At 40.1% G+C, this 26,878-nt stretch overlaps 1 protein-coding gene across 3 annotated transcripts in view; it reads left to right on the top strand.

Annotated features, from left to right (window-relative positions):
• LOC124169159 (insulin gene enhancer protein ISL-1) overlaps positions 1–20,470 on the top strand; it is a 420,525-nt gene extending 400,055 nt beyond the window's left edge. For all 3 annotated transcript variants that reach the window (XM_046547670.1, XM_046547667.1, XM_046547668.1), the window contains one exon: positions 18,840–20,470. In XM_046547670.1, coding sequence (XP_046403626.1) covers positions 18,840–19,058 — 219 coding nt within the window. In that variant the 3' untranslated portion in view covers positions 19,059–20,470. The remainder of the gene's footprint in view (positions 1–18,839) is intronic.
• The last annotated feature ends 6,408 nt before the right edge of the window (positions 20,471–26,878 follow it).

Genomic DNA, 26,878 nt, shown 5'->3' with positions numbered 1-26,878 from the left:
ACTTCCTCGGAAAATAAGAAAAATTTGCGCGTGGAAAAACTATGGCGGGGAATTTTCCTTGCAATCACAATAATCCCTCTAGACGTGAGAGAATATTTTTTTTACGCAAAGTTCTCTTCAGAAATCACCTGATCCTCATAAATTCATCTATGACTTGTATGAAATAACGAGAAAATTTATCATAAAGCTAGCTAGAAAATGCGGGAATAAAGGCAATTTCGTGATTCTTTGGATTAATTCCAAACGACTAGTTTCGAAACGCACAATACCAAATAAAAATATGTTAATGACAAAAGCATATAATAATAACGCAATAGTTTCGGTTTGACCCTGAATTCTTTTTAATAATTCAAATTCTTTACTCCGAAGGAGATTGGGGGATCACTAACAACGAAATGTGTGTTCTTGGAAAGAAGAAATGAGGTCTGGGTGCAATTTCCTCTATGTAGGGGATAGCAGGAACAATTGCACTAAAATCAAATGAGTTGATAGGATATTTTGTAAATAGATAATGACTAATATTTCTCCGGTAACTGGCTGTTATTGGTTGGAAAAACAAACTAACTCTGTAACAACGGAATGTAAGAGATATATAATTAAAAATGAAGGCGTTATTCTGTTTTATGATGCATTGTCATTAAATTACATGTCAGGTATCCCAAAATGGCGCCGAGAAATAATTTATGGTTTTATCACTTTTGGTATTGCCTTTTAATCAATTTTACCGCCGAGAATAGTTCACGTGAGAATAGTTAAATATTTATTTTGAAAAAAGATAGGTACTGAGTTGATGATGGCTTCTTTGATGGGGAAGCAATGATTGTCTCTTTATCCCACCTATTTGGAGTGGCACTGACGAGAAATACCAAAGATATTTAAATTAAACGTAACTTTTTAAGAAGAAGAATAAACTACTGCTATGACATTTTTTGGTATATCAACATGCCGTTTTTTATTTTATTCCTATTTTATTAATTTTTAACTATGTATTCAATCCTGAATTTTTATTCAAGTGTTTAGTAGCCGCATAACTATTAATGTGAATAATTAACTACCTTCATTACTATCATTTGTCAGCAATCCTAAGATTGGTTTGACGCAGCTCTCCATTCCTCTCTCCTACCCGCTAACCTTTTCATAGCGACGTATTTCTTCTCCTTTACATCACATCTCTAATGCGGGGTCGCCCATTGCTCTTCTTCCCTTCCACCTGTCCTTCCACGATTGTCTTCATCAGCCCAGTATGGCTCATATTGTGGTCAACTAAGTTGTCTCGTCTTCTGCTTAAGGTATTTAGAAGACTTCTCTTTTCTCTCCCTCTTCTTAGCATTTCCTCATTACTAACTACCTAACGTATTGTCCTTAGTAACTTATTACTTAACAACCTTATAGCCGATATATCCAGGAGCGCAGCTAAGAATTAAGGTTAGGGGGGTTTTAGGAGCAACTAATACTTTGGGGTGTGGAGGTTTTGCATACCCGCCAAGGTATGTGGCAGTTGCGGGGGCCCTCTATAGAAAATTTTGAGGTTAACGGTTCAAAATGACTAGTTTAACCACTTTATGAGAGGTATTTGATTAATCCTAACACTATTCTATAAGTAATACTAATCCAATAAGTAAAATGGATTAAACTTAAAAATTTATCTGCGCTCTGGGGGGGGGGGTTTATCCCCCCAAACCCCCCCTCCCTCGCTGCGCCACTGCATATATCTGCCAGCAGCAAGAAAAGGGTTAAGCAGAACACTAGACCTTCATTTTTAAACGAATGGGTGAATTAGACGAGTATTAATATTGGAACACAGGGCTTGGATGTTTTAAAGAGTGCACCACGAGTGGGGATAGCGACGGCAGACGGTCCCGGCGATCGGAGGTTCTCCAGCCCGCGAGGTCGCACATCGTCTCCCGCGGTGGTCCGCGCTCCGCAACAGACGCCATCTCGGGTGGTCCCTACACTCAACCGCTACCGACGATCTGCTCAAAGAGAATAAGGAAGGAAGGGGTAGGGAACGTGAGAGCATATATGAACAGGCTCGAGTGTGTTTTTCTGAGGGGAACGAGCAGGGAAGAAAGAAAATGTCGCGGGCGGTTCATTGTATCTCGTTCATCGGTGACGAGATTTAGGTGCAGTCGGAAGCTGGGGAGGGGAAGGACCCGGTTGTGTCGGTAATAACTCCGGGCCATGTCGTCCTCGGTAGTCCGTGGGAGGTTCTGTGTTTCAAGCTCGCCGATAGGAAGGGAGTTTTCCACGGAGGAAGGGTTGATATGTAGATGAGCAGAGCCGTGGGTAAGGAAGAAAAAGATTGGAAAGGTTTGGCGAAGTGATCTCATTCAGGATTCTCTCGATATCAATTTTTAAGCATTTATTTCATTCATATTTTATATGGTATATTGGATTTTATATTTCTTCAATGGTATATTGAATTGAATCATAATCGCAGGTACACTAACTGACTTGTTGGAAATGCGATATGTACTTGCTAAATTATGAACTACAAATGATAAGTTCCACGTTTTTATATAATATTCCACTACCGACCAGATTTTCGATTATATCTGCCATTCACAATACCTTGAAAATGACACAGAATATAAAATATAATCACAGACACACTTATATTTTATATTCTACAATTTTTTTATTAGTCTAACCAAGGTTTCGACACTGTGACTATGTCATTCTCAAAGGTTTGTCAATCCCGCTGAGAATAGTTTGCAGTGTCGAAATCTATTAAATACCTATCTTGACGAAACCTATAAATTACCTCTAAAATAATCTGTGGAACACACGATATTAGTGTAGCTGTGATTATGCTTCATGTTACCCAGTTCCACCAAATATCACATTCCATCCTTAAGTCGGTTCAATAACTTATAACACTGGTGAGTTCAATTGTTTTCGGCGAGATGTACAGGAGCAACATGCTAAGTGAATGAAATATGAAGTGTCTTGTATCCCCTTTCTTTCATCGATGAAAAATGTGGCCTATAGGAAACGTTTTAATTCATTCTGATGCTAGAATACGAAAGAAGTAGAACCGAGGGTACAGCGGCGTACCAAGTTAAAAACATCTGAAATAGGGCCAACACTTTATTAAAAGTGATACTAATATATGATGGGGCCAAACATTTATTTTTCCTTTAAAATTGTGTACATATGAAAACAATGTATTGAGAGGGATAAAATAAGAATAGGGATAAAGCGTTAATTTAGCTGCATGATTTATCCCTGTTGAAATTGTAAACAGTATGACGTCATTTGTACGAGCTATTGTTGAAAAACTGCCAAAATTTCGAAGTGTTCAGAGGGGTGTATCTATTGACGTAAATGATCGCAGTGAAATCCACATCAGCTTTTATTTGTGCAGTATTCATATTCTGGTTGAAATTAACATTTTTCCATATCTTAGTTTGGATTAGACCAGCATCGCAACAACAACGAATGAAAAATTCTGATAATTTCTTGAAGTACTGCTGTTATAATTAATTCCAGAAGTGCTGAGTAGTCATCGGCTAAATTTATCGTATCTTCATCGAATCACACTGTTTTGGAGTAGCATATTTTGACTTTTCATCGTTGCCGCTGGAATTTTTTATAAAAACTGTAATTTTCAAATGCTACCTCCTGATAATATAGCATGTGAGTCCCAATTTTTTTATCAGTGGAATAATATAATATCGAGTACGATGACAGCAGTGCGTTGGGGGCGGGGGGGTGTTACGTGAGGCATTTAGGGGGGGATTCTTACCTAATCTCACGTGGGGGAAATAGGGGAGTCCTGGCAAGTATCTCCTAATTTGTATTTTACAAGAAAAAGTGTGAAATTTTATTCTAGATTATGACCTTAATAATCATTGTCTTAATCATAGTCTTGACTAATCTTAAATATAAAAAAATATCATTTTTTATAAATCCAACGCAATGAAGCATTGATTCGCGCATTTAAAATACGCATTTTGAACCATCTCACGTGAGATTAAAATGAGGGGGTCCAGACAAATCTCACGATATCTCACTAAGGGGGGAGGGGAAGTCCAAATATCGTCAAAATCATCTCACGTAATTACTGGATGATCAAGATATTTTACGATCAGATTTTGAACATAGAGATTAGGTTCAAACCATTTTAGGTGTCAAAGTGACCATAATTTTGCCTGTTATATGCACTAGTTTTATTTAAAAATATCATTCTCTGCGCATACACGCTTTCAATTTCTTTCCCGCCAATTCACCATGTGGTTAGAGAGGATTCTTTTTTTTTTGCCGGAGGGAAACGCGAGGAAAAAGCGGAAAAACAGGTCTGCGTGGGATTTCGGAGATTGAGTACGTAGATACGTGTGTTCAAGTCGTCCGGGTGGCGCGTGCCGTCTCTAGACTCATTTATCCGATTCCCCTGCTGACAACGAGAGGCGTCGTCCGAGGTCTTAAACGCACTGCCATGCTGAGCAATCTGAATTTAGTTGGAACCATAATGGCGATATGGGCTTTCAATTCAAAGTTTTCCTTGCGACCAGTAACTTCTCCATTTATCGACGTAAAGGCCTTTTTACTCGGGGCACGGAATTGCGCCGGTTTGAACTGCATTAATTTCTAAAATGGCGTGGAATTGCGCGAATGCATGAACGAAATTAGAACAGGGGCTATTTTGCCGTCTCGCATCCACGCATTGTCGCATGTGTTCTAGCAATGCACCGCTTTAAACGACGCAATTTTGATTGCGCCTTCGCACGTACGTCAGATTGCGCAATTCTGTGTACAGTGTAAAACGGCCTTAAGAATCAATGCATTATAGGAACGGACTGTAGTGATAAATACCGGAGGTTGAACTAAACTGAATAAACTGGGGTTGCTTTGACCAAAATTTTCATGATTTTGTGGAAAAAGGTAAACTTGTCTAATTTTAAAATTAACAAACAATGTTTATAGAGTGGTTTATTTTACAGATCATACACCTTCAATTTAAGGCTGTTTGTGGACCTCTTACGGTTTTAATGACCAGGGTTTTTTTTTCAAAAATTTGTGCCGAAGTTTTTTTGAATTGGGATAACTTTGGCCCAATCTTATTAAAGCATAATAGCAAATCCAGCTCGACCCTGGAGTTGGAGCAAAGATACTCCATGAAAATATCTCTTAATAAACTGTTCTTAAGCGCACCCTGTTTTTAACGTGTTCATTTATTTCATAAGGGCAAAAATAAAAAATAACATTTCTGCAAGGAAAAATCATATTGTATCGCAGTGGATCAAAGTATATTTAACCAGTTAATGTTCAAAATTCCTTCTATTCTATGGAACTAAATCCTAAACTAATTCAGAGTAAAGCCAGTACTGCTGCTTGTCGACTTATGCTAGAACTAAGTCGATAACTCAAATAAGAAACTATAAATCTTTTTACGTCTCCGGATCAAAATTAACTGGAAACGGCCGAAACTACTCCAGTTGACCGCATTTATCCCGAAAAGACTCAACAATAATTGTTTAAAAGTCAAAAAAAAATTTTAAAGAGTAGTTATAGTAGTGGTCGACTGGAGACTTCACTATTGGCGACCAAAGAATAGCCCCAGTGGAGGTGTGTACTACTACATACAAAAAGCCGCCACTCGCGTCGCTGACGGACAAAGTGATCCGAATTTCATAGGGAAAGAAGATAAAATCTGGGGTATTATTCGAAATTCATACACAAGGTGATGTGATCTATCAAATATATTACTATTCAATGCTATTCCTTGCAATTTTCCCCCTGCCACTAGCCTTTTAGGCGGCTTGCGGGGTATTATCTAGATATTATGTAGATGAATGACAAACATTATGCTGCAAAATATTTGATAATGATTTGATATAATAAGGTCGATCGTATTGCATTCACACCGCGCCTTGGATCATTTTGAAAACCAATTGAAATGCGACCGAAGTGGCAACAAAAATCAGCCATCTGTGGGATGGAATTTGGCCTCCTCTATGCAGTCCCCCTCCGGGGCGCAGCTAGGAATTAAGACTGGGGGGGTTTTAGACACAAGTAATACTGGGGTGTCTGGAGTGTGGAATACCCGCTAAGGTAAGCGGAAGGTGCGGGGCGCTCCTTTAGAAAAATTTCTAGATAAATTGTTCAAAATGGTGAGTTTTCCGACTTTCGGAGGGATATTTTATTAATATTTACACTATTCTGTAAGTAATATTAATACAATTATTTAAAATGGATTAAACTTTTAAAAATTTCTCAGCTCTGGGGGGGGGGGGTTTATCCCCCAAAACCCTCCCTCGCTGCGCCACTGGTCCCCCTGACTGCAATATTCGAGTTTGCGATATTGTGAGTAAGGTAGAGTTCGCGTGGAAAGCCTTGAATCGGGTCTCCCGATAAAAATGCACCGGTGGAAGTCAGACTGGCTGTTCCGTCCACCACCTACTCCGCCTCACCCTTTGTGTTTCGCCCGTCCACGTCCCTCGGTTGCGCTTGTAGAGCACGCTGTACCGGGCATCGGGGGCGCAATAAAACAGTCTTGTTGTTCGGTGGTCGATGTTCGTGTGCCTGGGTACCTATTGCTTTTATGACGGTCTCCCGAGGAGATCTGAGAGCCGATATTACCGTTGTAGACGGGCGAGGGATAAAGGTGATGAAGGTCTAAAGCTCCCTTCTTGTCTCGAGAATTGAATATTGAGTGAGGCTGAGGAAGAAATGACGGGAGACCTTGAACTGGCCCTCCCTTTGCCCGCTGGCTTGCTTTGCCAGGTAGCACCGAACCAAATCGTTATGCACCCGATAAAAAACGAGGACGAAATGAATTAATGACGGGATTATTGGTGTCTTCAGGTGGGTACAAATCTCACCAGTTTAGGAAGTACCGACTGCCGTGCGTAAATAAGTCTGCAGTAGCGTATCCAGATTGTGGGACAAGGATAATATAATAACAATTCGAAGTAGTGGGCAAGATTGGAACTAGAAAGCCCCATCTTTCATCCAATCCCGACATAGAATCTGGATAGAACCTAGGTAGAACTTGGATAGAGAGTTTGGAAGAAGTTTTTTACGTCAGGACCGCTACTATCCATAGAAGGATATTTATTTAAGCTATAATCAATTTTAATTCATTGAAGTTGGGTGGTGTTTGTTTGTATGTTACTCTATCACTCAAAAGAGTTCTGAAACGATTGATGTTAAATGTAACGAAGAAGATACTTAACGTTTCAAGTCGCTCATATGCTATGTAAGAAGGGCCTTTGGGCTCTTCAATTGGGTGGGACTTTTTATTGGCGAAATATATATACTCTAAATTAAATAATATTGAATGATTGGTTAGTATTTTGATTCGCATCGGGAGCAAGAAGAAATTTTGCGTCATTATCGAGGACACAACTACTAGAAACCTTTTGGAATTGAAATCAATCGATTTTCAATCAATCCAATACAATGATTTGGAGATTTTCAAGACCTTCTTTCTCCCAGTATGAGAATATTACAACTCCACAAAATAAAGCTAGCAAAATTTTCAATCATTCTTTCAATGATTTTTAGGGATAATGTTTTCATTTTTCTCAATGGAACGTAATTTTTATTAGACAACAACTGAAAAACTAATTTGGTTCTTACCTTTCCACCCAAGCCTCTGGTGAATTTTAAGTCTGAGCTCCTACCGCTTGTCCTTGCTTCAATCAGCCGTCTAAGAGAGAGGTGGAAGATACATATATGTACGGAGAATCATTTGATGCGTATCCTAAATCGCACATTGACGAGTGTGGCGGAAGCTTAGTGATGCATATTGTTTACGAATATGAAAAACATTGCCTCCCGAAAAAAAAACTTCATGCAACCCACAACATTAGGTTTACCATGCGTTCTGTTTAGAAAATAAATTTCAAGCTATACCTCGAGTCATAACTTTCCGCAAATATACTATATTGAACATTTCACATATTTTTTCGCTTATTTCGCCTTCACCGGTAGATATTACGATTTTCCACTCAAAATGGCTTAAATACTACGGCGTTTATGTCAAGGACTAGTTCTTGGGAAATTTTATGTTATCCACGAGTTTCTTTCCTTCTCTTCCCGGTTGTTATAGTTAAATTTAAAGCTGTTACATATAACGTTATTTGAGGATTGCTGTCATAGACTTTTGTATTAATAAAATTTTATAATGTCGCGAGAGGCCCCGAGGAAAAATTATGATGAAAGAATATTGAAATAAGGACCTTGATATGATTAGAATGCTTCGCTACAGATGTACGATGTAGATGTACGATGCATTATAATTAATAGTATTCAAATTTAAATTATGAATGGTAAGCTGGAAAATGCGTGGATACCCCATCAATTTACCAAGTTGTCATTGAACTATATTTGTCATTTAATTAGATCAAAGCTAGTGCCATCTTTTTCTCTTCGCATTTATAAATCAAATGGGTGAACTTTGCAGGGATCAGTGCTTGTCGTGGATCAGTTGAGGAATGTACAACTCAGGCAATCTGGAAATGCTCCTCTCGGTGGAATGTCATGTGTATCGTTCCAGCTAAGAAAAATAAGGCTCTAATTATCATTCCCGTTTTCACTACCATTGAATTTGATACCAGGTGAATTCACTCTGTGGAAGTTATGCATAGTAATAATAAAAGACACGTTGTACTTTCCACACTGGTTTAATACTCGGCAAACGGTTTTGACATATAATGCGTCATTATCAAGCACAAGTTGTGCTTGGTAATGACGTAAAACTTTTGCTTGATAATGACGCACAACTTGTGCATGATAATGACGTAGAATACGTCGAAACCGGTTGCCGAGTATTAAACCGGTGTGGAAGGCACATATTGATTTTTATTACTATAATTCGTTAACATTCACAATTATATAAATGTTGAACAAACGAAATGGTTTGGAAATATATTACATTTTTTTGCTGTAGAAAATACTATGTGTGAGTTTTTTCAGTATATGATTTTGCCAAATTTTATGCGACCAAGTATTTTAAAGTTTTACATGATGAAATATTTCCTATTTTTAGTGGAGTTTATTTCGCCTTTTTTTTAACTAACTGGGTTTGAGGAAGAGATGTGCACTTGATATCGCTGGGTGTAATTCATAAGGAAAACTTGATTCTTCCCCCTTTTACGGTGATCCTCTCATTAGTAAATGATTCAATGCTCCTAGAGAAAGAGGTGAAAATTTTCTAGTTGTTTTGTAGAACTTGACGTAGGAAACCCTTACTATTTCTCCTTGTATAAAGAGAAGCATCGTCTTCCAAAAATATTTTGAACGATAAGCTTGATCCGGTGAGAGATTTTTCTGGGTATACTAATTGCTCTTGAATGTTGAATTTCTTTTTGAGACAATTACATAATTTTCCTCATCAAAAGTTCCACGGATTATGTTAATTTCGTATACTCTTTTATTTTTCTACAAATTTAATTTGATTAAAATATTTAATAATGATTTAATGTTATTGTATTTTGCAATAGGTTTCGTTCATATACTTTTTATTAAATTTTTTTTATTATGTAAGGACATTTTTCGATTATCAATCATACATGAGCTGCTTTTGTTTGTAATTATATTGTAAATGTACTGCCGAGCATTGTCTTGTTATCATTGAATGGCAATCCCTACAAAAATTTTATCTTCTGGGAGTTCTTATTTCACTGGTTATCAATGTACATTGGCGGTTTTTTTTCAACCTCCGATCGCTCAACAAAAACAAAATACGAGCAACATGCGTGTACTGCGCGGATAGGAAAACTGCACATCCCCCGCACCAATCGCTGAAGTCATTTCAGACCGTAAGTTGTTAGTTTAAGGTGAATGCCAATCTCATTAACCAAACTGCCTCAATTCATTCTCCCGCTAAATGTGCACTGCGAGGCGACAGCCAGAAAACTCGCCGCATGGCTTCAGCATTGACATATCTTGACCTTTATGCCGATAAAAGAGAATTTTCACGTTAATGCAGCTGCTCAGTGTGAAACATTTGTCCATTCCCATTAAAAAAAAAGAAGAGACATACTGACTTCTGGTAGTGTTTTTATCAATGATAACGCCCGTCATCTCGGCACTGATGCGGCCCAACTGCTCCTTGATCAAAAGGACATTGGATTCCTGAATCCCTGAAGACGACGGGCGAGTTGTCCATCGAAACGTTGGAAGGAGAAATGGAGGACCTGACCCGGTGCGAAACCCGAGAAAACTTCACTACAATTGTTCGCCAGGAAAAAAAACTAATATTACACTGCTCCTTGATCAATTTTAATGGGACATTTTCGATCACCAGCCGTGCGTTGCCGACCTAGTGTCGCGTAACTTCCATCTTACGCTGAAATTAAGATGTGGCTTTAAGGAAGGAAGCGTTTTATAACGAGCGATGAGCTTAAGGACAAAGGCAAAATTCATTAAAAATCATTGGCGGTAATATCCTATGAAGAAGGTTTGTCCACAGGCACGACCAATTCCGCAATCGCAGAGGCGATTTTGTCGAAAGTACACCACAAGTGAGTTCAATATTTAGCGATGAAATAATTTTTAATCAATCGCTTCGTCTTCTGTTCATGACCCAACGGGCGTTGAGAAAAAACAGCCCTCGTACCTAGGTGTAATTTGTGGGCAGTGGAATAAATATCTTCATTATTATTACTATTTATTTTTCCACAAGATTTACTTGGAGGTCTGCCAGTGTCGGGCCTTGCCAAGACGCTGCCTTAATTTACAATTCATTTAAAAACAATCTAACTGTTCTACATGTATCCAGTATTACAGATTTTTTAATGTTATATATTGTGTTTCTTTTGATTTTTAATATTTCAATTCCAAAATTAAGTGATGAATGTATTATTCCTGTTGATGATATTACTATGGGGATGATGGTGACCACGTCCTGTTTCCAGATAGTTTTATTTGCCTTGCGAGGTCTTGATATTTTTGTTTCTTTTCCTCGTATTCCTTCTTAAGGTTGTGGTCAGCCGGAACTGCTATTTCAATTATAAAGGTCTGCTTTTCTTTTTTTAATCCAGATTATGTCGGGTCTGTTGTTATTATTATTATTTAAAAAAAGCTGTTGTTCTGCTTTGCGACAATGGCCCGAAAACAATCTGACCCGATCCACTGATTAAATAGACTACAAAACACGATGTTTAGGTGGGGGGTTCTAGTTTCATACGTTGAAATCACCTCATCCACCTGACAAAGGTGGCGAAAGCTTATCTCCGAGAGTTCACGCGCGGTATGGAGTTCGCTCGGGTCTTAACGTGCTGGATTTTATGTGCTTTCGGGAAACGAAAGCCGAAACGCGAAGGTATGGTGGAGTCATGCGAGAATAACACCGCGTGGTTGGAAATTTCTCGCGCGGATATGTGTGCAAGACGCAAGAGCTGGAGTGACACGAGAAGGGGAGAGATCTTCGCTGTGCCTCTCTGCGTCGGAGGTGGGCTAGCGGGAAAATTGCCGACAGACGATATTACGAGGAGTACACAAGGGCGAGCATGATATCCAGTTACTTTAGCCAGAGGGTCCAACCTCTGGGACCTCTTCCTCAGTGCTGACCGCAGCGTAATGCACGTGTACCGACCTAGTGCGCAACACGCAGTTTTGCGTGTTATTTCTAGAACATATTGAAATTTACGCTCGCAATTTTCCACGGTTATAAGCTTTTTTTCCGACCTGGGCTTCGATCTTACTACATCACCTTAAAGGTACAAAATGAATCCACATTAGACATAGGTACAAAATGGTTGTATGATAGTATTCACGCGGGTATGATTACCCATGACATGGATTTATTCCCAAATTTTAGGTAATTTATGACTTTTATCCTGGAAAACATTTCTGTAAGCTCAAGGTAACGCGGTAATACCAACATAACTTTAAATAAACCATGATTTGCCCTGTAAAGGACATTTTTCGCTAATTGAAATCAACAAAATTCCTGGAGACAAACTATCCTTATTCCTATCAAACAATCCTCTACATAACAGCCCTCTTCGGCATAAAGTCGTATTCAAAGCACCCTCAGAGTATAGAATAAGTTTTAGTAAGTACTTTTTGTGGCTAATGGTCTCCTCGCTGATACATCGCGGGAAGTCGCGACAAGGGAAAAACGTTCTGAGGGCCCTCAATACTCCTCAAAGCCGAAATTACGGCATTTTTATACGCATTCTCCCCACACTTGTGTGAAATGCTCAAGGGTATTGCATAGAGGAGGCCCAATTCCATCCCATAAAAGGCTGATTTTTGTTGCCACTTCGGTAGCATTTTAATCGGTTTTCAAAAATGTCCGAAATGCGGTGATGAGTCCAATGCGATCCATTTTTTCAAGTATTTTGAAATGATTGGTCACATCATCATGTGTATAAATTTTGATTAATACTCCCACATTTACTCCTAATTTTTGGGGGGATAGATCCCCCCCCCCAAGGACTCAGAGAAATGTATAAAATATTTAAACCTATTGCCTAGTTTTGACATGTAATAATTGCATCTGCTTCAAGCTAGATTTTAAGTGACAAAGTGATTCTGGGTTCGTGTCCCAGTCAGGCCGCATTTTTACCCTCTGATTTCTGGCTTTTTCCATCTACCACAGCACCGTTGTCCTCGTCCTTTTTCTATTACATGTTCCTATCCCTTTCTTTCCTTACCTGTGAATTTATTTGTATGTTTGCGCTTAAGGCGTCGTGTGAATGAATGAAGTAGTAAAATGATATTTCCAGGTATGTCATTTTTCAAAAATTTTCTGGACACCTTGTTGCCAGGGAGGGGTCGCCCTCCCAGGACCCCCCATTACTCCCAAAGCTTATTTCAAGTTACGCCACTGATTTTACCTTATTTCCCCGTGAAACTCGGATCAATTTGTCCGTCGGCGACACGAGTGGCGACTTTTGCAAACCCATTTAAATGCGCGGTTGGTGACAACAGATTTAGAAGCTTACTTGAGGAACCTCTTTTGCAATATTCGTGAAAACACTATCCAGAGCTGCATGAAGTCATGCTATTACGCCTGTAAAACGCCAGGTTGATCCAGAAGGCAAGTTGTTTTTATCCATTCCTTTTTGTGCTTTGTTCATCGTGTCCTCTCCCAATATTGGAATCGCACATCGACAAGACCTTACGAAGGCGTTCCCGCTTTGCGTAATAGCTGATCGTTGCATCTGCCCTTTACGCTCTGCTGGCTGGAAGATGCAGTATTTGATCCTGCCTCTGCGTACACGCAATAATAGGGTCGTCTAAAGTCAAAGGCAATTACTATTCTTTTCCTATGGATGGGTATGTTTATATATTCGCTAGTTCGGAGATACTATCTCTCTTATCTGCGACCGCGCCCCTAAAATAAAAAGAAACTCAAATGCACCCGGTTGGCTAAACTCCGCGTGTTGGGTGTGGCCGTTTTCTACCTCGGTAGCTAAACCCGAACGAGAGATCGCTACTAGACGCAGTTCGTGTTTCCTTTATTTTTTTTAACTCTCCGTCCACCCGCCGATGGGGCCACTTTGCAGTGGCGCTGTCGTGAATATCGAGATCGGGAATGCATTGCTCCGTTACGAGCGTTGAACTCGGGAATCAGTCTGGATTAAATGCGATTTTAATCCAGACATCAGGCTTTTCTTTCCACTGTTCGATGCCTGTATTATGCTTAACAGGGGCGCAGCTAGGAATTAAGGCTATGGGGGGGGGGGGGGGGGTTTAATTGCAACTAATACCGGGGTGTTTGGGGGTATGGATTACCCACCAGGCTAAGCGGTAGGTGCGAGATTTATAAATTTCGGAATTTTAAGATAAATGGCTCAAAATGGTGAGTTTTACGGGTTTCTGAGGGATGATTTAGTAAATATTATACTATTCTATTGGTAATATCAATCCAATTAAGTAAACTTAAAAATTTCTCTTAGCTCTGGGGGGGGGGGGGGTTATCCCCCAAAACCCCCCTCGCTGCGCCACTGATGCTTAATATAACAAGAATATGCGTTACTTTTTCATAATATAATGTATAAATACGTAATATTTTGTGTAGTAAGCTAAATTTTTATCGTGTTGCACCAAAAATGAAATTGAAACCGATGATTGAGTATCCACATGCACAAAAAAGAGATCTCTACCACGACGGATTACAGCAAAAATTAGAAATAAATTGAAATTAAGCGTTTAAGGAAAACTTTGCTCCACACCTTTGGGGCAATTATGCAAAAAAAACGACAGGTACTCAACGACATCTATCATTTTTCTACAGAACTAACAGAAAAGTGCATCATGAAACTTTTTGGGATTCCAAGCCTTTTTATTCAAGAAAAAAACACGTCACTGTCGGCATGACCAATTGGTGTAATATTACCATGCCGGGACACCAAAACAGTAGCACTACGGCAGTTACTTAGAATGGATTGCTGAATAATGTATTCCTTCTCTTCGTATCCCAACTTCGCTCCAAGAAGCCGTAAATACTCAGTTTGTCCTTAAAAGCCTAAATATTCATTATTATGAGCTCAAGCACAGATACGAACAAATGCATTTGCACAAGGAATCAAGGCCACCAATACTTTTCATTGTTTTCTACCGCTTTATTAAATTCTAAATAATTTCAGTGATCTACATGATGAATATCCTTAGAACGTAATACGATAATTGCCTATTTTGTACGATGTTGTGAAATTGAGGAAGCTAGAATCCAAAGGGTATAAGTGCAATTTTATAATTTTTGAGATGAATTCAAATACTGGTTGGTGGGGTATACGACATTGCTGTGGAAAAAGAACACAAGTTAATCACGGAATCTAAATACATATGGTTATCAGTCACTCATTCGTAACGCTTTGCCACAAAAATACTATTGTAGCGAAGCTTTTCTTAAGTGCTTTATTTAAATTTATTTCTAATCTTTGCTGTAATCCGGCCTTAACACTTTCCGCCGTGGTAGTGATCCCTCTTTAGTACATGTGAGCACCGCTGTTGGCGCCACCGTGGACATAATTCGTGCGGACGAAGGACGAGTAGCATTTCCATGGGAATAGTCGGCCTATCCGTCGTGGGCACGTGAAATTGATGTCCTCGGACGCGACGCATTTGCTCGAAGGAATTGTTTTACGTGCGCGATCGCTCAAAGGGCAACGGGGTGATTCAGATGAGCCAGCTTGACTCGGGTTGTGTGGGGATAATATCGTCATACGCGAAGCGAGGATCGTTCGATGCGTGCAAGGGAACTGCATACAGTAGGCCAAATTCCATCCCTTAGAAGATTGTTTTTTGTTTCCACCTCGGCCGCATTTTAATCGGTTTCCTAAAATGTCCGAGGCGCGGTGGTGAATGCAATACGATTCACTTTTTTACGATGTTTTGCCGTAAAATGTCTGTCATGGCGAGGAATAGCACTGAAAAGTAAAGACTTTGATAGATCACAATATCGTGTGTATAAATTTCGGTTGACACCCCTAATTATGCCATATTTTCCCATGAAACTCGGATCATTTTGACCGTCAGCGACGCAAGTGGCGACTTCTGTAAACCCATTTAAATGCGCGATGGGTGACAACAGATTTAGAGGCCGACTTGAGGATCCATTTTTGTAATATTCGTCGATGCGTGCCTGGGCAAGTGAAGGATTCGGTTCAGCCCATTTTGAGAAGTGTGGGTAAATAAGTCATTTGATTTGAATCAATAACTTAGCGGAATAGGGGGGTCCGGACCTTCCTCTCTCCTCCGGAAATATAAAAACACAATTAATTTGCGTCGTAAAATAAAAAAAACGTTGAAAAATCATGAATTTACAAAAATTGACGAATGAAGTTTTTTTATTATGAAAAGTGTTAAAATTGCCTTAAAACCCTCTACTTACTACCCTGTTTTTCAATAATTTCCACCCCCTGGTTTTGAACATAGAGTACATGTTTCACAACCATATAATGCCACACACCATACGTAGGCTTTGAGAATTCTTTTCCTCAATACATCCCTTTAAAATTTCATGAAGCATTATTCAGTGGCGTAGATTACTCCGGTTGTCGCCCGCCTACGTATCGAAGTAACCGAACAAGAAGCGTACACGAGGGAACGGGAGCCTCCTCCTGTTCCCGGCATACCCCGTCAACATGTCCCAGGCGGCGCCCGCACAGAACGTACGCCTACCCCCGGGCAGCAAGCAACCCTTTTGCCTTCTTTTGTCTCCTGGATCTCTGCCTGATTTCCCGTACAATTCTGCTCCCGTGCCGACACCGTTGTTAAACCCACGTGCTACAACAATGCCCGATTTGAAATTACAAACTCCCTTCCCCACACTGGCCGGCCACGTAAAAATACCCCTTCTCGCGCGCGCGCGCGCTCGGAGATCAGCGGATACCGCGCGCGCGGGATATAAGCGACCGGGTCGCGCGCGTCCTCTCTGCCCCTTAAAAAAAAAAGACCCACCGTGCCGCCGTGCCGTTCTCCGCCCTCCCAAGGGATCGAGACAAATGACCTCCTCTTACCTTACCACCGCGGTCTGCTGCTGTCAAGAGGGCGGTGCGCGCTCCTCCTTACTTTAGCAATAAATAGGAGGCTGAAGGCACAAATCAAACCGTTCGGTTGGCCGCGTGTGTTTAAGAGGAGAATGGATATTCAGCCCCCGACCGATCTTTTCGCCGCGCGGAGGAGGAGAAAGCGAGCGCGCACACAATGGGTCCATTGTATTTAAAGGGGGCAGGGTGGTTGTGGTGGGGCGGTGGTCCTGAAGGATGCGGCGCAAGGCCCCCGGTTCGACCGGCCCACTTCGCCGCGGCTCCCGGGAGCGGAATGTGGTCCTTCTGGATGGCGTTGGGTCGCGTCCGTGGCGCCGGCGACATTTTTCCGAAGGGCGAGGGCCTCAGCGCAGTGCGATGTTGTTTTGTTTCGGTTCGAACTTCGCGGGTGAAGATTGCAGAGAGTGATTCAAAGGGGGTTGCGTAGAGGAGGCCCAATTCCATCCCATAGAAGGCTGATTTCTGTTGCCACTTCGGTCACGTTTTTATCGGTTTTCAAAAATGCTCGCGGCGCGGTGATGAGTGCAATACGTAGGCGGATTTTGGGGGAGGGCACGGGGGAACGTGCCACCCCCACACTCATAAAAAAATACACAAGATTTTTAATATTTTATCATTACGTTCGTTTAGTTGTGTGTATTACGGAGCCTCAATTATTTAATTCCATATTAATAACTAATATGATATTAAAACAAAGAGAATATTTCGTAGAGTAATTGCTGCATGTTCTTTTTATCTCAAAAATGAGAAGACCGTTTGCATTTCGGTTCGTTTCGGTTCAAACTTCGGAGGAAGGATAAGACAAGGTGTTTATTGACTTATGTTCATCGTGCCTAAGTCTGTTAATTTTCTTAATGCATAGGACTTTTGCAGGCAGTGACCTTTCCGTGACATGGAAAAACGCATATGGCAGTGACGTAGCCAGGGGGGGTCCGGGGTCCTCAAAGTATGAAAACACACTAATTTTTCTTCATAGAGTAACACAAAATATTAAAAAATCATGAATTTAAATAATATTTCTTTAACAAATGAAGTTTTTTCGATTATGAAAAGTGTTAAAATTAGTTTAAAACCCATTAATTATTACCCTGTTTTTAAAAAATTTCCCCCCTTGTTTTGGATCCCCCCCGAACGAAATTCCTGGCTACGCCACTGACATATGGCTACTTCAGCATTCTTTGAATGAGAGTGTACGTATGTTTTTAAAACATGTTTACCTTGTTTTAAACGAGTGGCAAAGGAAATGTCTATTTGTTGAAAATTTCAAAATATTCTATGCAACTAGCATGTGAATCACGCGCGCGCGCGAATCGGTGATTTTTTTTCCAGAAGGAACCACGATTCTTCAGAGTATTTACTTCAGGGGGTGGGTAAGAGGTTCACCGAGCGATGTCTGCCTATGACAACTCCTGTTGCCACTGCTCCCGCATGTTTGCATCGTACGTATGTAAATTTGATCGAGAGAAAGGGAAAGAGAAAAAAAGGAGTTGTGCCCAGCGTAAATCGTACGCTCTCCATATCATAATCGCCCTTGCCGGGAGATGGCACGTCGGACACTACCGCGTGGGCGATAAAATTGGTCTCTCGTTTCGAGGACGATGGATTGATTCAGTTTTATTCGGCGTGTTATCACGTGATTTTTGTGTTCCTCATTGTAATGGCTGCCTGTCTCTTCTGGATCATAACAGATTGCGTGGATATTTATCCTTAACGATACCTCGCCACCAGGACTGGAACTATAAGTTTTTTTCAGGGGGGGCAAAGATCAGTTTGCCTCACTCTCTTGATCCTCCTCCCTCAACGCCAGGGGCTCGTGCTCCCTCTCTCCCGCCTTAGTTCTGGGTCTGCTCGTTACTGGTTGAGTCGCAAATCGAAGAAGTAATAAAAATAATATGTATTTTATTGCTCCCTAAACGTTTTAAAATATCATAGTTGTATTTCCAGGTTAGAGCTGTGGGTGACTTAGACGCCAGTCTTTTGCCAATCTTATATAGTAATACTTTTATATTTGAATGACAAAAAGTGTTCTCGATACATAAGTAGAATACTTGATACATAAATAATATATAAGTAATGATACAGTAAGAAAACAATGGAATTGAAAATAATTTAACAAAATGAAAAAGGAATATTGTTTGGAAACACTTCTATGTGATATCCCCCGTGATATTTTTATTTGTAAAAAGCTCATGTTTCACATGTTTTAGAAATGTAAAAAAACAGGTAAAGAGAGATTCCCAGGTATCGAGAGCTTTGTTTAAACAAATTAAAATTTGCTTTGGGTAATACATACACAAGTTCCAAAGTTCAAGAAGTCAAAGTCATGATAATCTCCTATATCAGATGAGAGTGATCTAACTGTGTATCTTTCGAATCTCTTTGCAGATGCACGGCTACGATCTCCACGGAGGAGGGCCACCGCCTCCGCCGCCGCCTCCACCGCCCCCGCCGCCGCAGCAGCTTGCCCCGCCCCCGCCGCCTCCCTTGGGGGGCCACGACGGCCTCTCGGGCCCCGACATGGCCCATCCCGACTCTACGGACTCGTACGTGACCTACCTGGAGAGCGACGAAGACAGCCTGCAGCACGACACGTCGAGTCCCTGAGGAAGGTGTTACGGTGGTGTGCGCGCCGACAGGGGCGCCGAACACTGCGTCGACGACAGCCGGGACGGTTTGCGGGCGTGGATCGAATGCGACAGCGATTAGCTCGACGGAACCGCATTGTTGGCGGCGCACGCCACGTGGGACGGCCATCTTTAAATATGGCGACCCAAGTTTCGCGTTGCCATCTTTAAATACGTGGAGTAAAATGGTGTGGCCATCTTGAGAGTCTTTTCGACGGCTCATCTGGGAAAAATCTTATTGGCCCTAGAGTTACTTCACCGATATGGCGGACGAAGTGTTTTGTCGGATTTTTTCATCCAGTCGAAGAATCACACCTTCCAACATTTTCCCTCGTCGAAACTGTTGAGGAAGAAAGATTTGCTGGTAAGAGAGACAGTGAAGATGGTTCGGCTTTGTTCCATCAGAAGTGGTTTGCTCGGCCATTTTTCAATAGTTGAGAATCCAGGAAATTCGAAACAGTGAAATCAGTAATAATATTAGAAAAGAGACAATATTTGAACAATTGTGTTGCCTGGCGAAAAGTAAGGTGACAAACTCGTCGTAGGAGGAGCATTAATGAGAAAAGATTTATGTTGTGCTTATAACTGAACACCTTAATTGATCGAGGGACATAATAAAGTGACTGTGTTAACTGGTGAGTATTTGGAACGCCGGTGTTTTTTTGTGTCGTACTTTTCCTCTGGTTCCAGTTGTTTTAATTTTGAAGGGGGTCGCCTAATGCTGAGTGACTCATCGCATTATGAACCATTTGATATTGTTGAGGGATTGTCTGGGTTTGCTTCCTTGGCAGAATATCGATCATCCTCTCTTCAGGAAAATAAGGGCCGAGTGTGTGGAAAAAGTTTACATTTTTGTTGATGTGCATCAAGCATCGAAGCATCACTGCAAAATTCTTCAGCATGTCATACCTAGAAGAAGTTTAGTAGACTGAGATCGGTATTTATTACCCTAACATCAAGAACACCACAGTGTGTTGGCTGGGAAGTTATGCTGGTGGAGACCCACCATCTTCTTCTGCTCCCTAATCCTTGTCTCACAACTCTTGTTAGCTGCCCATTTTACCCTATCCTTTCCACTGCTGTGCTGCTAAATCTGACTTTAATCCCCAAATGAAGCCAATTTGACCCATTTTGTTGTTCAGCTCCTTATATTTTCTATCCTGCCCATTTCTTTATTAAATTTTGTGGAGAAATGACTCAAAGTGGATAATATAAATGGATACATACCCTTGTTTTCCCATGTCAATACCTTTCAAGTAATATTTATTTTGAGGAACGGAGGAAATGTGTGCATTGGAAAATGTTATTGTTGATCTTTTATCTTCACCACCTGCTTTCTGTAGGAACTTGATGGGATAATATTAAGATGTAATTAAATACTGCCAAAGAAAATTGGTTGTTTTTATTTGTGTGAGAATATTTAGTACATTGTGTTGCCTCTGGCATGTATCACAGTAGACTGAGGTGACACAGCAAAAGGTGGATGCATGGATGTTTTGTGTGTGACCAAAATTTGAGGTTCATCTTTTTCAAAGGTATTCCTCATTTAGAATTTTATTCAGCTAGTGCAGTTTATTTTTATAGTTGAGATTTTGAGTTGTTTTATAGTTGAGATATAGTTGAGGGGAAATGGATCTGACTGGCACAACGTAAGTGTTTTTCATTTCTCCATGCCACTATTCCGTATAGACTCTTGACGCTCATAGTAGCTGTTTGTTTTGACATTTTCTATACAGCCTTTTGCTTTTTGCATTTATGCCAACAGATCAGTGGTGGAATTATTCAGCTTAGTTAAACAAAATAATGACACAGTAAAGCAAAATAAAACCATTATTAGCTAAATAAGTTGGCAAAATAAAAAAACACTGATCTTATAGAATTCACATGCTAAATACTTGCATATCATAATATTAATTGCCTAAATAGCATGTAAAATCGCAACTTGCTGGATCGGTCCGGGGCCATATGATGGTAAGTAAAATGGTATATACATAGCAAATAAGACATCATTTAATTGTTTGTTTTACACTAATAATGGCGCTTTAAATGTTAAAGGTGCACTGAGCCATGCTAAGAGTTAATAATGTTTTTTCACATCTGTGCCTGTCAGGCACATTGTGCCTGAACTCAGCAATTCCAATATTGTACCTGACAGAAGGGTAAGATCAGTGGCGCCGACTCCTTGGGGCCTGTGGGGGCCCGAGCCCCCTCAAAAATTCGTTATGGGTGTGAGGAAAAAATGTGTCAGGCTTGTCGATATTTCCCCGGAGTGCCAGATATCAAGATTCGAGTTATCAGGGCTTTAATGTCGATCATATGACTCTTATAAAATTCTTAAAAAACTTAAAACTCACTACTTATGTAATTTCCCGGGGTAAGATCCCCAGTTCGGGCCCCCCCAATATTTTTTGTAAGTTGGCACCCCTGGGTAAGAGCCATTTTCCTCCCCTCCTTCAGTGACATTTTCAATCAAGTAATCAATTAATGAATTATTATGAATTACAAGGAAGTATAGTTCCAGTTTTTATGATTTCAATATTTTTATAAATGTCAGCAGTAGCTATCCATAATGTACGTAGGTGATTGTAGAGATATTTTTTGTCTCAAAATCTATGAAAAGTACATTCTTTATTCTAATCAATTTATCACACATAGGGTCACACAACTTTCAATATTTGGATATGTGATATGCTAATGTCTATCCGCCCTATGCCAATTCTGATCCACTAGAATGGTTAAATAATGCTTGAATAAGTTAGAAATGTGATTAGTCACTATTAATACAAATGGCTTCGAATATGATGCATCATTTAATTGTAATATTCATATTATAAGCATAATTTGATGTTGCTATTGATGAATATCCCGTTACATTGGTTGCTGTTCACCTAATTATGCAAGGCACAGCTATACAATGCAGTAATCTGTGAGTGCTCTATCCCCTCACAAATCAATCATTTCATTGACGGTCAGTTCTGCAAATAGAACTGGACATAATGGTGATTGGTACAGCAAATTTGGAATTGGGTCAGTGTGGAGGCTACAGTTTTGGCTTACCACCCTGGGTCTGGGTTTGAATCCCAGTGACGACAAAGATTTTTCAGGAACTACCTGATCCCTGCTTGAATGCTATGGAAGGGCATTTCAAGATTTCAAGTACTGCACTTTGTTTGCCAGGTAGGTTGTTAAGCTGTAGTCAGTTTGGCTTAGAGCCAGTGGAGGCGCGTGCGTATACTCATGTTAGCAAGTGCACACCCAAAGATGAATGAATTTTAAAAGAAAACTATTCCTTTGTAACGAGAAGGATAAAAAATCTGTCTACATATCTAAGAAACATGAGCCTCCGAACGCTACAGCTATCTCCTTTTAGAATTCACCGCACTACAAGTGTGTGATCCTGTGGCATCGTGCCGGTCGGATATTCGGTTTATGCAATCGCTTATGGGTGCTCGGGAGGGATGAAGTAAGCGGGGGGATATGAACTGTTCAAATGGGTGATGGGAGCAGACTCAAAACCATGCGAGTGCGCACGCACATATTTTTGGTGAGTGACTCGCAGGTAGTGTAGTGGTGTAGCCGCCACCTAAACTACCTGCACCCAGGATCCTAGTCCGTCTGTAACAGAGTCATCTGTCTGGCCATTTTCTACACTACTTCCTCATTTCGAAACTTGAAATAATTTACATGCGCGAGGACTATCGGAAAGTCTCTATAGTGTCGTTGCTCTACTAGGATTCATTGTTGGCAATAACATTCAAAAAACATTCAGTGAAACAAGTAAATTACTTAAAATTCTGGTGACAATTCCGATGACAACCAGTGAAGCAGAGAGGTGTTTTTCAACCCTTAAGCGTGTTAAAAGATATTTATGTAACACAATGGACGAGGACAGGCTCACTGCTTTGGCGATGTCGTCAATTGAAAAAAAGTTCCTGGATGGTATCGAAGGTTTCAACGACACGGTGATAGCATTAGTATTTGTAAAATTGCATGAATAGAAACAATATTAGTATGCTAATATTATTTCTATGCAATTTTAAGGGTAGAATGTACCAGTGAAATGTTTTGCTTGCTACGTATTCTATTACGACCAAATATGATGCTCATGGATTAGGATTAACATGATATAATTAAATCATCCCATATATGCTCTAATGCACACCCTGGATAAATTACCACCAGCCGCCACTGCTTAGAGCATGCTAATGTTGAGGCTTTACCCTTCCTTCCTTCAGTGGCATAGCCAGGACAGAGCACAGGGGGCATGAGTCCCCCCCCCCCCTGCCAGCCCATTATTTTAGCAGAAAAATAATAAAACAAATTTCTTTTACTCCACCAATATGTTTTTGCAAAACACCCTCCCGAATCCAATTGTGTAATTTTAAATGCAAAAATAGCATTAAATGCGATTTCTAGTGAAGAAAATGTTTACATTATCCCCAGAGGAAGGTTTCACCCCTCTGACCATCCTGGGTCGTGCCCCGCCCCCTCCTTCTCCCCCCAACAAATCATCCTAGCAAAGAGGTGGTATAATAGTTGGTACGTCCAGAGTCCAAATTTCAGTCTGTTTCCAGTTAGAAAACCTGGACCCAAAGTAGAAAGGAAGACTGTTCTCCACTCTTAACTTCTTTTTTTTGCCAATTTTCCACTTTATCTGGGGCTCTACTGAGGGATTGTGAATTTAGCTTCACGATACAGAAATTTCAAGAAATTAAGAGAATTCATGCTTGCTTAAGGTTTGAAATTATGGTTTAACTTAATTTTTAAGTGTCGTTCATTTAATGATAATAATTTATGTTGAGTCAGGATGGATTACCTTTTGGAAATCAGACCGTCTCCCCTTCCATCATGGACTTTTTTCTGCAATTCACATTCAGGCCTTATTCTCTTTCATAAATAAATAATATCCTATTTTCTATCTCCCCCATGTCAACCACCAAGCATTCTTTCCTCTAGTGTGGTTTTTAACACCACCTTCCATCTCAGTGCTCGCTCAATTAAGACAAAGGATTTGAATGCAAGAATGTGTGGAATGTCAGAATAATTTCCAAATGACCTATGTAAACCTATCTTAAGTGAGAGAATACCTCTACAATATTGATAATAAATGACATGCCTGGAAATACACTTTACATGATTTTGGTGGTAATAATTCACCTTTAAGCAGATTCAGTTGTTGTATCTCAAAAATAGACAACGGTTTTAAATATTTTTTTCTTTAATTTCTCTTGAGGCTTTGGAGTGATCTATCCCCTCATCCCCCCATAGTTACGCCATTGGCTAGTGGCCTAAACAGCAAAGTAGTCCCCTCCCTCTACCTATAAGGGTGATCAGATGCTCAGAGATGAAAAAGAGGACAGCTTCCTGTGAAAAAAGGGGAAAAAGTGGGACACTTGAAAAATAACAAAAATTTCATACTAGGGTAGTTTCTTTCATCAAAGAAAACGAAATGCATTGATTGCGACTCCTTACCCACCATTAGTGTATTCATAATATACAAATTATTTGGTTTTAGAAATCCCAGTTTAGGCGAATGGCCACGGTCAATTTCAACCGCATTTGAAAAAGGCCACATTGGCGCCCATGCGATTCCACTCCACGTGATGTCACAGGGACCTAGTTTCTATACAAGTAGATAGGAATTTTTCATCGTCTGAGGTTACCAATGCATGCATGAGGCACAGAGCTCAGGGAAATATCTCATAATAATCACACATTAAAAATACCTAAGTTCGGAAAGTTTCCTTCGTTTGATAGGGTATTAATAATCCTTATTTAAGCTAAGCACTACCTGCTAGCAGGGTACTCTGCTACCTGCTAGCAGTCTGCATCCTATCAGCACTCAAAGCTTCGCCCCAAGGTCATCTCACTCGGCAGCAGCGGGAACCAGAATGACGTCGCACAGGTTTTTCCCATCATTCATACATAGCGGTCGTGTTTTCGCGAGCTTGAAAATTTTCACTTTTCATTTTATCGCAAGAAATAGATATCGTCATTAAAAATCTAAAAGCGTTAAATGCGTACTCCAGGAGTAATATTTTTTCGATTAATGCAATAAAAATATAAGAGGAAATCATCCTATTATCATCACCATCATCATCATTTGTCAATAATCCTAAGATTGGTTTGACACAGCTGTCCATTCCTCTCTGCTATCTGCAGGCCTTTTCATAGAAACTTATTTCTTCTCTTTTACATCAGTGTTGTCATAGTGCTGGAACAAGCCGGAATGCCATCCTGGCACCAGTTATCAGAAGTCATAATAGTCAGAGTAACACTTTTATAAATTTTGTTGCCTCGAAATTTCTAATGTATACATTTGTAACCAAAGCATAGAATTTTGTAATATGTGCATATAATGTAAATAGAAACTCGTAAAAAAAACACACAGAGAAATATTTTACTTCTAAAAGAAGTTAAGGAAGGTGCGTTCCAGCAGTGCTAATTTTGCGATGACGTCATTGTTTTACATCCTTTACAACCTGCCCCATGTCACTCATTTGGGGCCGCCTCTTACCCTTCTTCCCTTCCACCTGTCCTTCTACTATTCACTTCATCAGGCCATCATGCCTCATAATGTGACGAACTAATTTGTCCCATCTTCAGCTTCTTTATAATTATATAAATTAATAAATTAAAAACAATGATAAAAATTTATTAGCTCCATGCTTTAATGTTTTTTTTTTGTTCTAATTTTTTCAAGAAAATATTTAAATGGCATTTTAACAGAAAGCTATAAAATTCCATGCAAGGATATGTTTGAAATTGTAATTGACCGTTGCCCTTTACCGAGGCAATGATTCATTTTGAGAAACTCGAAGTCTACCTGCTAAGCTTAGATTGTTTGTGCTATTAAGAACGTATGCCTTTAAGTGCCTCACAGAGAATATGAGTTTAGAACCTCACAATATATGTATCCATATCAGACAGAATTGATAAAAATAAGGCAGATAATTTGCCAAATGCATAGGTTTAGAAAACAATTGGTTCCCCAGTACAAGAAAGGACCTTGATAAATTATAGTTGGGCCTATCTCATCAGGCTTTCCGTTATTACCATTGTTTCGATGGCCAGGTTGTCCATCATTTGTAGGGCTTGATGTCATGTGTTGGAATTTTCAAGCATTTATGCTGGCAGGTGTCTGCTCTGGTGACCTGTGATGGGTCGGAAAATTCCCCCCTTGTTCACAGACCCTCCATGGCACAGGTTTCCATGAATTGCAGAGAGAGTATCCAGAATTGGGATTCAGAGTTGTCTCCTGAAGCCATATCTCAATAGCCTCTTTCATCAATCTTTCACAAAATCCATTGTCGTGACTCAGAAGTCTAGGTTAAAGGACATTAATTTATGATAGGATGAAGCGATCAAATCAAGTGTAGTTCAAAACAAAAATTTTGAACAAATATTCTTTAAATCCAAGAAAAGTTATGTTATTATAATACATTTGATTAAAATTAAAATATTTTATTTTTGAGCAAATAATTTTAAAAATTAGTAAATCCCTGTTATAATTTTCTTAAAATTTTGGTTTCTTTACTTTTCTGTGTTACAACTTGAATGGCCACGGTTTGCCCCCCTCCAGTTTTGATCCTGTGGGTACGCCCTTGCTGCCACTGCTGGTAGTTGATCTCAGGAAGAGGTGGTCTGAAGTGATTGGTAGCCCTCGGCTGGGGCTCATTATGGAACCCTCCTTCAAGGAGGATTCTGGGTCCCCCCCAGGAAAAATTTACGAAATTGCATGCCAAGAAATGGATTTTGGCACTATTCTGGCTCATAAAAACTGGATGAAAGTTGATTAAA

The sequence above is a fragment of the Ischnura elegans genome, chromosome 12 (assembly GCF_921293095.1).
Source record: "Ischnura elegans chromosome 12, ioIscEleg1.1, whole genome shotgun sequence".
Classification (NCBI taxonomy): Eukaryota; Metazoa; Arthropoda; class Insecta; order Odonata; family Coenagrionidae; genus Ischnura; species Ischnura elegans.
This window is presented reverse-complemented; position numbering and strand designations above follow the sequence as displayed.